This window comes from Rhinatrema bivittatum, chromosome 7 (assembly GCF_901001135.1).
Source record: "Rhinatrema bivittatum chromosome 7, aRhiBiv1.1, whole genome shotgun sequence".
NCBI lineage: Eukaryota > Metazoa > Chordata > Amphibia > Gymnophiona > Rhinatrematidae > Rhinatrema > Rhinatrema bivittatum.
The window spans coordinates 86,676,683-86,691,742 of record NC_042621.1 but is presented as its reverse complement, the minus strand read 5'-3'; the positions used below and the strand labels follow the sequence as shown (position 1 = coordinate 86,691,742).

Genomic DNA, 15,060 nt, shown 5'->3' with positions numbered 1-15,060 from the left:
GCAATATAACAATGAAAAAAATCCTGCAAAAAACAGGAGAAAAACAAAGTTTTCTACAAGACCAAAAAACAGCCAAAGTGAGCTCCCTCACACTGTAAAACTTAGAGCTCCATGGGAAAAGGGAGACTGGGGAGGGTCCCACATGTACGTGTGGTATAGGGCATGCTGAGCACGCTCAGTGTGCCTAGTGAAAGTTCTAGAAACTGTGACAGAAGTTTTCCACATTGGGGCTCCATCTGATGTCACCCATATGTGAGGACTAACATCCTGCTGTCCTCTGAGAATGTTTTTTATGTTTTTATTGTAAATCGCCTAGAGTCTTGTACAATTTGGCAATTCATACATTTTAATAAACTATAAACTGTAGACTGTCAGGCCTAGTACCTCCACACCTTTCATCCGATTCGCTAGCCAGGCATATGAACTAGTTGAAGAGTGACTGGATCAGCGAAACGCTGTTTCAGTTTTCAAGCCAGGAAACTCTAAGCATGGCTGGCAGTCACTTCAGAAACTGTGTATGCAGGAAAAGGAACAGCCTTGCAGGAGAATTCAGAGAGGCTGATGAATAGGTTTTGCTTGTTTGACTGTATTTCTTTTTTGTCTCTATTACTTCGTTAAGCGCCTTAAACTTGATCTCGAGTGGTCTATAAATGTGTCAATGTCAAGGTCAAGGGGCAGACAAAAATCAACCCTGCAATCATCCAGTTTCACAGCTCTAGTCTATTGTCCTTTTATTTCCCTTCCTAGGATTCGTGGCAATGCTGGTAGGAACCACGCCTGCAGGTGTTTGCTCAATAAGAAGCCAGCAATGTCGTCACCAAGTATACACAAGCCACATGAAGGCCTTGGGCGGCTCACACACCACTTCATTGTGTCCCTCTCTCTCTCTGGACACCTTTGTGTTAGAGTCACCGGCTCTTTGTGGTTTGCAGCTCTGCGCTGCTACAAAGCTCTTTGTGAGACAGGGACTTTGATTTTGCTGGGAACACTGCTGCTACTCCTACCTTCTGCCCCCTTTGCCAAAATTCTTAGCTCTTCTTTTACCTCCCCCTTCCATGCACTGAAAAAGAGGCTTGAGCTGTATTTAGCTACTGGAAAGATGTCCCCGAAACCAGTCCCACACAGGAAGAGCCAAATTAGGTTATAAAGGTCTACGGTGCACATCCCCACTAACCTGAACAGCATTTACCGCAAAATTACTACACAAATGAATAATTATCACATGCCAAGCATACATGCAGCGCTCTTACCTTGCCAAAATGCTCTCTGGTGGAAATATCTGCTGTATGAAAGGTGTCTGGTAGCTATAGAGGCAGATCAGGTGACCCCCAGCAAAGAACGCCACCATCACACACAGCGCATTGAAGCCCAAATGACTAATGGGGAAGTGACATGCCCACCATGTGCAAATGCCAATGAAGAGAAGGTAATAGGCGCCGGAAAAAGCAGACGGGACAGTGATACCTTTGTCAGAAGAGAGACATGATTATTCAACAGATTAACATTACTATGCAAGACATCTTCAGTCACCACTGTCAGAGCAGCATCCATCAATACTAAGAACCAGCTCCATCCATCACCCATCATCTTCATGACCCAGCATGTCATATGTCAACACTGCCAGCCAGCGCACCATCCATCTACACTATCAATCATTGCAATAATCTTCAAAATGATCAACCAGCACAATACACAACGCCACTGCCTTCCATCCATCACCAGTGTCAACCAGCATGCTCTTCACCACCACTAACCAGTATGTCATCCATCACCAGTGTCAACCATCATAGCGTGTGCCATCCATCACCACCGCCATCCATTGCATTACTCAGCACCATCGTCCATTAGCACACCATCCATCAACACTGTTAACCAATGCATCATCTGTCAACACAGCCAGAGTGTTTGAAGAGATCTGGGAAGAAGAGCAGTTAGCAGTCTCTCTAGATGTGTACAAATGGCATTACAGGATTTGGTTCTGCTGAATACACTTAATCCCTTCTGTTTATCACACCCCAAAACACTCTAGTGTCCCAAGACAACTTCCTCAAAGCAGCCTTGGCTATTCACGGTCTCTTCTAGCATCCTGGATCTGTCGCTATGGCATACATATTTAGAAAGTGGACGGAGAGAGATCTGCTACAATTTTCTCTGTAGAAAGCAGGACCAGCTGTCCTCTTGGAAGCACCCACTTCTAACACCAGTAACACTTTCTCTTCAGCTCTGAGGAAGACGAGCTCTCTTCACTAGGGGGGCCAGGGAATTCCTGAGCTCTCAGCTACGTCTGGGGAACTTCTGCACATCACGAACGGCAAGCTAAACGCTCGTTGCACATCTGCTATACATGCGAGGAAGCACCAGGGCTACCGCACTTTATACACCACCTGCGAGAGCCAGGAGGAGGATGGCTAGAGACTGCCCCATGGCCTTCAGCAGCTTGTTCGCAGTCACCCGCAGCCGGGCCGTCAGCCGGGCCGATTGCTTTGCTGCCACAGATTCTTCTTCGTCGTCCTCATCGCAGTCTGTTCCACTCTGCTGCTTGAGCTCTGCCTGCGCCTGATCCTCATACTGCAAGACACAAGAGTAGCAGGATGTCAGCGAACCATATGTGTGTGCGCGGGTCGGCGCACGCATGCATACAAACATGTTTTTAAAATACACGCTGGTGGTTTGCTCAGCTCATTGGGGAAGGGATTCCACTAGCCTCCCCTCTCTCTCTTACACGGTGCATTATTTTAAAGTTGTGAAGCCGCCGTCCCCCACCATCAATGCTGATGTACAGCTCTCTGCAGACCGGCCCCGGATCATCAATGCAATTGTTGGGCTTGGTGGGGAAGGGTATATAAAACCCCCAGGTAATAGCATGTAAAGGCCTGCAGTGCTGTAACCCAAAAGGAGGCCTAATCCTGATTAAGGAGGAAGTGGTAAGGAGCAGGCAAGCAGTGCTGCGAGTTCTCTTAAGCACAGGCCCACGGCAGGATTCTGGTTTCACGTGACTCTTCCCCAGGCTGTAATTACAAAGCTGATTTTGCAGTCCGCATTTAGCCAGAATTCATGCAGGAAGCCGTTGGGGGAATTTTAAACTCTGCCTTGTGAGCGCTTATGCTGGAGAGCTTGGAATTTTCAACTCCGGCACAGCAGGGCTGCAAACGTCTGCTGGGCGCCCCGTCGCCTGCAGCACACACGCCACGTGCAAGCCGAAATTCCTGCAAACTGACTGTCCCTAGGACGGCTGCTCCCCTTTCTCTCAGCCAGATTTTGAGGTCCTTCCTCGCCTTCCTGAGGGGAGGTATGTTAAAGGCATAAGAAGGAAACCCGTTTCAAGGGCAAGAATTTTTATTTATTTATTTATTTATTTTTTATAGCAAGGGGGGGGTGTGGGGGGGACATGATGTGAAGCTCCAAGGGGCCAGACAGAAGAGAAAAGTGGAAAGAGCACGCACGTGCGAGACACTGCCCCCCTCCCCCCACCTAATAATCAGCCGGATGGAAAAATGATTCCCCCCCCCTTTGAAATATCACCACCCAGGGTCAGAAACCCTCTTGCAACAATAAAAGGCAGCAATTATGTGGAGGGAGAAGCTTTTTGCATGCTTGGAACATGATGGCAAATTTCCGAACAGACGCACCAAGGAGACCCCCCCTCCCACCCCCCTCCTTGGGGAAGAATGTGGCGCCTTCAAAGCATGAGCCCAGGTGACGGGGAAGGGGGGCGGGGGGCCATGGCGTACCTGTCTCCAGAGCACACCTGCAGAAACCAGTCAAGCCTCCAGCCAACACCTCGCACCTGCCACAAAATCTCTTATGTGCACGCAGCTTCTGTTATCTGCCCGCCAGATCAGAAGAAACCAAAAGAGAGCTGAATAAATATTGCTTTTAACACGCCGTGTACGCTCGGACAACTTTATAAAAGTACGTGGCTAGACTGGCAAAAATACAAAAGGGCATCGATTGGACCGAGTGAGCCCAAATGTAAAAAAAAACCCCAAACCTTATGAGCAGAGCAGAACAGGAGCTAAAGATGAAGTCTTGACCATTGACCCTACTGCGTACAAACCTGGGCTCATTCAACCCCCCCCCCCCCCCTTAGAGTTAAAAATAAGACGCCAGGAAAAGTTTTCTGCTACCGAATACGTGAACGGGGAACGCGTCCCTTCAGCGCTTCAGGGAGTGGAGGATGTCGCTTTGCAGCACTGATGTGCTTGTAACAGTGATAAACAGTCTGAAAACGTTTTCTCATTAAAAAAAAGGGTTTGAAACAAATGAAGTCCGCCCTGTTCACCTTTGGGTAATTTCGTGTTTGTGGGGATTTAGAGGAAACCAAGAACACTTTCGGAAATGTCAGCCAAGAATTTTCATTAAAAAAAAGAAAAAGAAAGATGCACTGGAGGTCAGGCAGCGAGAAGTTTAGATTTCAGAGATCCTCGCCCTGGGGAAGGGGCACACGTGCAGAGGTCTGCTGGCTCCTTTCCCTCTGGCTCTTTGCAGTTACTGCTTTGGAAAAGTTCAGTAAAAGGCGCCCTTCCCCGCCTCTTCCTGGCACTGCAGAGGAGCTGGGCTTGCTGAGTGCTTTTCCGACATATCTTTATGTTGATCCTGCCTCACATGGCCGACTTCTGCATCTCACGCTGGTCTAATTTCATCCTGGCACTGCCTGGGCTCCGGGTTCAGATCCAGCTACGATAAACAGGATCCCCCCCCCCCCCAAAGACAGGCCCAGAAACGCCTTACTGCAAAGCAAGCTTTCCTCAGTCACTTTTTCCAGTCCTAACCCCTCACGCCAGCTGCACATCCCACACCACCGTGCTACGAGCCAGACCTGCAAGAAAGGCCAACAGCAATCATGCACACACCAGACAACTGGCCCCCAAGAGGCAAAGCAATAAGTACAATAATCATGATATCAAATTGGAGGATATACATGAGGAAATTCTTCCTACCAAGAGGGAATAACCAGGCTGGGACAGAATCCAGACACACGAGACAGATAGAGAAGAGCACGTTAAGGAGTAGGGTTAAGATGTGCCATGCCGGGTCGGACCAAAAAGGTCCATCGCACCCAGCATCCTGTCTCTGGCAGTGACCAATTCCAGCAGGATCCCAAAGAATAGATCCAGTCTTTGTTGCTGATTCCCAGGGATAAGCACCGTCCTTCCCCAAGCCTACCTGGCTAATAATGTGTTATGGACTTTTCCTCACCCCTTTTAAACCCCGCTAAGCTCGTCTCCTTCACTGCATCCTCCAGCAACAAATTCCACAGCTTCGTTGTGTACTGAGTGGAAAAAAAAAAACACTCCCTATTTGTTTTAAGTCTGCTAGTTGTCAGTTTTCATGACGTGTCCCCTGGTCCTAGTACTATTTATTTATCACTTCCACTCCACTCAAGATTTTATAGGTGCCTATCAAAGATCCTCTCTGTCATCTCTTCTCCAAGCTATAGAGCGGGCCTAACTTAGCCAGCTAAATAGAAACTTGTACGTGCATATCCTGCAGCATAGCCTATCCGCTTAACTTAAATAAACAAACATTTAATTTTGAATACTGGGCCCTTTATCAATTGGCTTGGCCTTATCCACATGTTCCCTTACACCTACACAAAACTCTTAATAGATTGGTAATGCAAGACTTCCCCCTTCCTGAATCCAAGCTGGCTCCTTCCCATTAAGCCACGTGACCAGTGGGTCTGTTCTCCTCAAGAGCTGGTGATAAGCAGAAAACATGAGTGGGAGAAAGGAAGCACCATCTAGCAGCACCGCAGGCTGTGGGGTAACAACACTGGTACCCGCAAGCTACAACTCCCCTAAAACTAACTGGGCTGGTGTCAGCTGGGTATTGTCCCAAAAAGGGCGCAGGGAGCTAAGAAGGCTGAATGTCCTGGCAGCAGCCCCGTTAACTGGAGAGCCCTTTAGATTTGGAGGAGGGATGTTGGAAATTAATGCTCATCTAACCCAGGGTTGCAGAGAAGCAAAGAGCATGTCCTGGATCAGGAGCGGTATCCTGCAAGTGGCCAAGCTGATGCAGCCCGATTCCTTGCAGCGTGGACGGGAATATAACCGGGCAGGCTGCATGAGATTACGCATCTGAGACCAGCTGCGCAGAAAAGTGGCCCCGATCCACCGCCTCTGTCAGGGGGGCTGGGGCAGCTCGCTACTGCACCTCAGCTAACGAGAAGCCGCCTCCCGTCTGCACAGCTCCTCCAGCAAACATTCCATCTGCTTTAAGCATTTACACTTCCATGCCAGAAAAAAAGGCGCTGCTCGTGAAATGTACTGACAGCAGTGGAAACTGACGTCCTCCATTTATCCACAGAGCAGGTACAGAACAGGCAGCAGCAGTGCAAGCGTCTCACACACACACACACACTGCCCTGCCACAGAGCGAGTACAACAGGCAGCAGCAGTGCAAGCTTCTCACACACACACACACTGCCCTGCCACAGAGCAGGTACAACAGGCAGCAGCAGTGCAAGCTTCTCACACACACACACACACACACACTGCCCTGCTACAGAGCGGGTACAACAGGCAGCAGCAGTGCAAGCGTCTCACACACACACACACTGCCCTGCCACAGAGCGGGTACAACAGGCAGCAGCAGTGCAAGTTTCTCACACACACACACACACACACACTGCCCTGCCACAGAGCGGGTACAACAGGCAGCAGCAGTGCACGCGTCTCACACACACACACACACTGCCCTGCCACAGAGCGAGTACAACAGGCAGCAGCAGTGCAAGCGTCTCACACACACACACACACACACTGCCCTGCCACAGAGCAGGTACAACAGGCAGCAGCAGTGCAAGCGTCTCACACACACACACACACACAAACTGCCCTGCCACAGAGCGGGTACAACAGGCAGCAGCAGTGCAAGCGTCTCACACACACACACACACTGCCCTGCCACAGAGCGAGTACAACAGGCAGCAGCAGTGCAAGAGTCTCACACACACACACACTGCCCTGCCACAGAGCGAGTACAACAGGCAGCAGCAGTGCAAGCTTCTCACACACACACACACACACACTGCCCTGCCACAGAGCGGGTACAACAGGCAGCAGCAGTGCACGCGTCTCACACACACACACACTGCCCTGCCACAGAGCAGGTACAACAGGCAGCAGCAGTGCAAGCGTCTCACACACACACACACACACACAAACTGCCCTGCCACAGAGCGGGTACAACAGGCAGCAGCAGTGCAAGCGTCTCACACACACACACACACTGCCCTGCCACAGAGCGAGTACAACAGGCAGCAGCAGTGCAAGAGTCTCACACACACACACACTGCCCTGCCACAGAGCGAGTACAACAGGCAGCAGCAGTGCAAGCTTCTCACACACACACACACACACACACACACTGCCCTGCCACAGAGCGGGTACAACAGGCAGCAGCAGTGCAAGCGTCTCACACACACACACACTGCCCTGCCACAGAGCGGGTACAACAGGCAGCAGCAGTGCACGCGTCTCACACACACACACACTGCCCTGCCACAGAGCGAGTACAACAGGCAGCAGCAGTGCAAGCTTCTCACACACACACACACTGCCCTGCCACAGAGCGGGTACAACAGGCAGCAGCAGTGCAAGAGTCTCACACACACACACACACACACACTGCCCTGCCACAGAGCGAGTACAACAGGCAGCAGCAGTGCACGCGTCTCACACACACACACACTGCCCTGCCACAGAGCGGGTACAACAGGCAGCAGCAGTGCAAGAGTCTCACACACACACACACACACACTGCCCTGCCACAGAGCGAGTACAACAGGCAGCAGCAGTGCAAGAGTCTCACACACACACACACTGCCCTGCCACAGAGCGAGTACAACAGGCAGCAGCAGTGCAAGAGTCTCACACACACACACACACACACACTGCCCTGCCACAGAGCGAGTACAACAGGCAGCAGCAGTGCACGCGTCTCACACACACACACACTGCCCTGCCACAGAGCGGGTACAACAGGCAGCAGCAGTGCACGCGTCTCACACACACACACACTGCCCTGCCACAGAGCGAGTACAACAGGCAGCAGCAGTGCAAGCTTCTCACACACACACACACTGCCCTGCCACAGAGCGGGTACAACAGGCAGCAGCAGTGCAAGAGTCTCACACACACACACACACTGCCCTGCCACAGAGCGAGTACAACAGGCAGCAGCAGTGCACGCGTCTCACACACACACACACTGCCCTGCCACAGAGCGGGTACAACAGGCAGCAGCAGTGCAAGAGTCTCACACACACACACACACACACACACACTGCCCTGCCACAGAGCGAGTACAACAGGCAGCAGCAGTGCAAGAGTCTCACACACACACACACTGCCCTGCCACAGAGCGAGTACAACAGGCAGCAGCAGTGCAAGCGTCTCACACACACACTGCCCTGCCACAGAGCGAGTACAACAGGCAGCAGCAGGTCAAGCTTCCCCCACTATACTGCTCTGCCAACCCGATCCAGACTTGCCCTGGAGGGACAAGCTCTAGGGATGAGGTCATTCTCCAGGCCTCTGTTATTTTGGGCCTCTCTGGTGAGATTGCCACGCATGGTGCCGCACTGTGATGGTGAGTTTAGGGATGCGCACACCTGACTCACTAAACAGGGCGACCTTTTCAAGCCAGATCTGAACTGGTAAGCGAGGAGATTAAGGCTGCAGACCACCGAGGCCTTCCACCTTTGAGCAGACTTCTTAAAGCTGCAACCCGAGGTAATTCAGTTCATTGTTAGGTGTGTTAAACTCGTACACTTGTGCAATGAGAAGTAAATTGGGCAAATATCTGGAGCAAAAATGTTACTTTTTTCCTTTTCTTTCTGGGAAGAACAGAAGGAGAGGCGACCTTGCGAGGTCACTTGAGAGGGAGGGGGCGAGCTTATCATGGTCACGGCACATGAACATGCCGCGCCTCTAAAGCCAAAAACAGAAAAGCAGGGGAGTTTAGTACCCACTGAATGAAATGTTTCCGCAGACTTCCCATGTCCCAGGAGACAGAAAAGTAACAGTCCTCACCGTGCTCCTACTTCTGAAAAAATATGCAGAAAAGCTGAGGAGAGACCCACAGGCACCGCCTGAGAGAGAAAACGAATCCCTCCCAGCGCAGAGCCTCACATCCTCCTCCTGGGGCGACAGGTGCAGTGCACCCGGTCAGCCCCCCCCAGCACCAGCTGCCCCCCCTGATCTTGCCTCTGCATGCTGTTTGCTAGGGACACTTAAATCAGGGAGGCAGCGCAGGAATGAGGGAGAGAGCAAGGACCCGATGAGCAGCAGCGAGTAGCTCCTGTTCTGCACACGCCTGCAGACTTGCCCCCGAGCCCATCAGCGCCATTTCCTGTCACATGAGGGTCGGTTTATTCTTCTCCAGAACTGAAGGAGGGGAAATCCATGTGTCATGCTCGTAGAGAGCCCTGCACGAAACACTCTGCAGGGTAGGGGAGAGCCCGCGCAGCACTGTACAAGGCAGAACCTCTCTCTCTGACAGGGAAACCATAAAACGGAGCAGAAATGACCAAGTAGTGTTGCTTTCGGATTGGACGCAGACGTTCAGGTGCACAAGGTGGCTCTCATCCAAAGGCAGGCCCAGGACGGCTTTCCTGCCTGCAGGACTCTAACCCAGGTCTCCGTGGAGCACTCCCTCCAGAAATGAGAAATGACCCCAATACCAGACTGCTGGAAAGAGCAACAATCCAGCAAACGCCCCCCGCCTCGGCTCTCGTGCCAGGCACTTCGTGGCCTTCTGACCAAGAGCGAGAACTTGTACGATATTGGAGGGGGAAGGGGAGAGAGGGATAGTGGTGAACACCCCCTGACAGTACAACCATGACCAAAGCAGGAGGATTAAACCCCCCCTGTTACAAAAAACATCCAACACAGAGAGAAAAACAGAGAGAAGATTCAGAATCTGAAGGGTTAAAAACTTTACCAGTTGGACTGAGTTTCTCAAACCAGAGCAAAGGTCTCATAGCAGCAGTGGCAGGGCTGGAGCTGAGGTGCCGGGGGCTGACCAGTCCCTCCCCCTCCAGCCCTGCAAACATTTTTGTCTATCGCCCACCTGTCCTTAAAAAGCGGAAGGAGAGGTACAATTGCCCTAAAATAAACCATAAATGTTTCACCAACACAGCTCTGCCCGACCTCCCCAGTCCCATTACAGGGAGAGGAAATGGTGCTGGTGAGAGGGAGAGGAGGGTCGTGGCCGTTAGAAGCACAAGGGCCCAGCCGCTGAGCCATCCAGACCCGCTGCTGCTGCCAGCGTAGGGACCGCAGGCTCCCTTCCCTGAATCTGCCTTCTCCGTCCTCTCTCTCTGCTCCATGCCAGAGAATATCTTATTGATTCTTGTAATGACAAGTCATTTAGATAACTAAAGAGGCTTAATGATAAGCAAAGTGCTGTAAATCCTGGAGAAGAGCCCAGAGAGTTCACATTGTGGGTGCTTAGAGAGTGTCAGACATAGGACAAACCTGTCCATACGGATCACCCTTGGGTCATTCCTTTCTAAGGCACAGGTATTGTGTGTGCTGGAAGAGTTTTGAATACATCTAGGGGGGGTGTGTAGCATGAAAGGGTGGGGGGTGGGGGGGGAACACACATGCACATCTATACAGACACACACATAAGGCCATACGCCCATAGCATACACTGTCCAGAGCTTGAATTCCTCCTGCCAAAATCCCACGAAGAGATACTGGCGGCTCTGATCCAGACCACATGTTACTGATCAGATTTCACAGGCCCAGTCCTTGCCAAGGAATTTGCTGGTACTGACTAGGACGGGGAATGCTCACAGTGCTGCCGACTGAATCCCTGCACCGGGGTGGCAAGGCAGAAGGTGCAGGGATCCATGCAGATTTATTCGTGGTGACACTGGAGGCCGCTCCCATGAACAGAGGGTGCGCGCACCCTCCCCCCCACAGTGTCCTCCACGGGAAAATCGGGGTTCCTAAATCACAGGAAGCAGCGCGATGGATAGAGGCAGGAGACGGAAGTGCGAGTTAAGTTAGGGGAAGGAAAGAGTAAGACCAGGAGTTCCTGGTGAATGTGATACAGAGGTGGTCAGTGCGCCTGTGGGCATCTGGACTGGGAGAGGATTACCTGTCCCTTGGAGGAATGCAGGGCGGTTACATGTTTGCATGCAAGGAGGGGGTGTGAAGCAAGCTCTGACACATTACAGGAGTTTCTGGGACTCTCTGGAAAGGCCCATAGACCCAGGCCACTCCTAAGAAACTCTGCACTTTGGGCATCATTCATCCGATCCCTGTCCTAAGTCCCAGAGATAAGTTTCAGGACAAGGGCTCTGAATCCGAGCAGAGCACACACACAACCTTCGGTTCAGGGGCGGGATCTAGAGCTGGGGGGCAGACAGTGCGTCTTTACACGATGGAAGAATATCGCATGGGCTGATGTGAAAAACAGATGAGGATCCTGGAGGAAAAAAAAAAAAAAAGTGTCACCAAGCCAACAGCAAAATGTTTTAACAAAGCAGCACCTTCCAAGCAGCTGGAAACCTTTTTCCTGTCGTCCTGGAGGTGACAGAAGGGCCACTGGGAACAGACAGTGACAGATGTTGCCAGTCTTGTGTCCAGCTGTGCAGCACAATGGTGGGAAAGGAGCATCCCAGGGCTGGGTCCAGCGCGCAGGGGGTAACGCAGCCCTGGCCTAGCGTGGAACCAGCGGGCATCCCTCTGGCGCTGTCACACCACTGGGGTGGTAGGTACCACTGCTCCTAGTCCTCCTTCCATGGAAATAGCTTACGATGTTAAGAACATGCTGCCATCAGCGGACGGAGCTCACCCGACCCCCCCCCCCGAAGTCCGCCAAGAGAAAAAGACAACCTGAGCTTCCCAAACAGTAAGCGAGTGCCCCATCATCCCCTAGCAGTCTGAGCCAGTTCATGCCTCCTGGCGGCCTTGCCGTATCCCGGAGGGTGCGGCCACGTACGTTCAGCTTATAACAGGCGGCGCTTAATGCAGTCCCCGACTGTGATAGTTTTAATGTAGGATTTATCAAAGCAGCAAGACCCAGAGTAAGTACCCCAAGCAGACTGTTCTCCTAACGTTGCCTACTCTCTACAGATGGGCAGTCCAAGGCCCAGGTGCTACAGCCTGAGAGAGAGATTGCAAGAGTACATGGGGAGGAGAGAGAGAGAGAGAGTGTGTGTGTGTGTAAAGAGTATGCGTGCATTTGTGTCAGTATAGGTGTGTGCGTGTGTTGTGCACACTTTTGAGAGATATATGCCTGTAGGCAGCACACGCATCCCACCACAGGCAGAGGCAGGGCCTGCTCTGGCCTTCAGTCCCCATAGCAGCCTGCAGCAATGCTGTTTTGTTACCCTCCGCCATGGTAACAGGAGGCAGTGGCATGCACTCCCCGGCAGCTGAGGGAAAAAAAATCTGCCGGACCAGTAGTGACTCATACCAGGGCCCTCCCGAGGCGTTAGAAAAACGGAGCGTTTTATACAGCATTCCAGGGAAGGATGGACAGAGAGACAGGCCAAGCACCGCAGAGCTCAGAGAGAAAGGAACCCTCTATTCAATGGCATTATTGTTACTTAGAAATGAAGAGTTATACAGGAGGTGCTGGCAGTTTCAGGTCACCGTGCCTGTAGCCTTCTCCTCCCCCCTCCTTACAATGCAGCACTAAAAGGGAAAATTCTGTTTATTCCAAAAGGTTTTTGGCTTCTAAGACCCCTGAGCAATCAGCTGGTAACGGAGGGGGGGATGGAACGCACTCCATTGTGATTCCCAATACATAACATAATTATGCTTAATTGTTACAGTGCTACAGGGATCCATCGTCTGTTACACCAACACATTATTACAATGAGTGAATCACCGCTGTAAGACCACCATCTATTACAGTGCCCTGACCCACTGTTGTGTCCTTATGGCCATAACCATGCCTGCTCCCTGCTACAGCGACCCGACTGCCATTCCCCATGCCTGCTCCCTGCTACAGCGACCCGACTGCCGTTCCCCATGCCTGCTCCCCGCGACAGCGACCCGACTGCCATTCCCCATGCCTGCTCCCCGCGACCCGACTGCCGTTCCCCATGCCTGCTCCCCGCGACCCGACTGCCGTTCCCCATGCCTGCTCCCCGCGACAGCGACCCGACTGCCATTCCCCATGCCTGCTCCCCGCGACCCGACTGCCGTTCCCCATGCCTGCCCCCCGTGACAGCGACCCGACTGCTGTTCCCCATGCCTGCCCCCCGTGACAGCGACCCGACTGCTGTTCCCCATGCCTGCTCCCCGCGACAGCGACCCGACTGCTGTTCCCCATGCCTGCTCCCCGCGACAGCGACCCGACTGCTGTTCCCCATGCCTGCCCCCTGCGACAGCGACCCGACTGCTGTTCCCCATGCCTGCCCCCTGCGACAGCGACCCGACTGCTGTTCCCCATGCCTGCTCCCTGCGACAGCGACCGACTGCTGTTCCCCATGCCTGCTCCCTGCGACAGCGACTGCTGTTCCCCATGCCTGCTCCCTGCGACAGTGACCCGACTGTCGTTCCCATGCCTGCTCCCTGTGACAGTGACCCGACTGCCGTTCCCATGCCTACTCCCTGCGACAGTGACCCGACTGCCGTTCCCATGCCTACTCCCTGCGACAGTGACCCGACTGCCGTTCCCATGCCTGCTCCCTGCGACAGTGACCCGACTGCCGTTCCCCATGCCTGCTCCCTGCGACAGTGACCCGACTGCCGTTCCCCATGCCTGCTCCCTGCGACAGTGACCCGACTGCCGTTCCCCATGCCTGCTCCCTGCGACAGTGACCCGACTGCCGTTCCCCATGCCTGCTCCCTGCGACAGCGACCCGACTGCCGTTCCCCATGCCTGCTCCCTGCGACAGCGACCCGGCTGCCGTTCCCATGCCTGCTCCCTGCTAGTGACCCGACTGCCGTTCCCCATGCCTGCTCCCTGCTACAGCGACCCGGCTGCCGTTCCCATGCCTGCTCCCTGCTAGTGACCCGACTGCCGTTCCCCATGCCTGTTCCCCGCGATCCGACCGCCGTTCCCATGCCTGCAACCCGACCACCGTTCCCATGCCTGCTCCCCGCGACCCGACTGCCGTTCCCATACCTGCTCCCCGCGACCCGACTGCCGTTCCCATGCCTGCTCCCTGCTAGTGACCCGACCGCCGTTCCCATGCCTGCTCCCCGCGACCCGACTGCCGTTCCCATACCTGCTCCCCGCCACCCGACTGCCGTTCCCATACCTGCTCCCCGCCACCCGACTGCCGTTCCCATGCCTGCTCCCTGTTCTGAGGATCTGTTTTAATCACTGGCTATTTCAGTGTAGGCACCACACTCTTTCAGAAAGTTGCAATTCTCTGGTACCTCAGCCACACCTTATGCAGAGTCACAGCATGCACTGTCCATATCTCACCTCTTCCAGAGGCTCCCTGGATTCCCCCCTCTGGCACTGGGTCAGAACATTCTTCTTTGGTATCAGTCGGTTGCAGAGACCCAGGGTAACAGCAGATATTAGGAAGATACCAAGGTCTGGTGCTAGAAGCCGGACTGTATTGGGGATATTGGAGAAGTTTAACCTGCAGAATTTAAATTAAAAAAAAAAAAAAAAGGGGGAGAATTCTTCTGAACCAGAACCAGATCAGCATGTCAGAGCTCAGGAGTGTCGATCATCAAGATAATACATGGGGAATATAGCAAGGGAATGGGCAATGCACCTCTATATACCACCCTCCCACGGAGAGGAGGCTTGGAAGGTGACCGTCCCCTCAGGGAAGGTGCAATGCACCGCCACACAATGCCATCCCGTGCACAGGAAACCTGCAGGGTGACCGTCCCCTCAGGGAAGCTGCAATGCACAGTCACACAATGCCATCCCGTGCACAGGAAACCTGCAGGGTGACCGTCCCCTCAGGGAAGGTGCAATGCACCGCCACACAATGCCATCCCGTGCACAGGAAACCTGCAGGGTGACCGTCCCCTCAGGGAAGGTGCAATGCACCGCCACACAATGCCATCCCGTGCACAGGAAACCTGCAGGGTGACCGTCCCCTCAGGGAAGGTGCAATGC

The 15,060-nt window shown here is 53.2% G+C and overlaps 1 protein-coding gene across 3 annotated transcripts in view; it reads right to left on the bottom strand.

Annotated features, from left to right (window-relative positions):
• PIEZO1 (piezo type mechanosensitive ion channel component 1) overlaps positions 1–15,060 on the bottom strand; it is a 203,736-nt gene that overhangs the window by 119,527 nt on the left and 69,149 nt on the right. For all 3 annotated transcript variants that reach the window (XM_029608624.1, XM_029608626.1, XM_029608625.1), the window contains exons 5-7: positions 14,407–14,569; positions 2,385–2,568; positions 1,251–1,464 (exon numbers count right to left, since the gene is read on the bottom strand). In XM_029608624.1, coding sequence (XP_029464484.1) covers positions 1,251–1,464; positions 2,385–2,568; positions 14,407–14,569 — 561 coding nt within the window. The remainder of the gene's footprint in view (positions 1–1,250; positions 1,465–2,384; positions 2,569–14,406; positions 14,570–15,060) is intronic.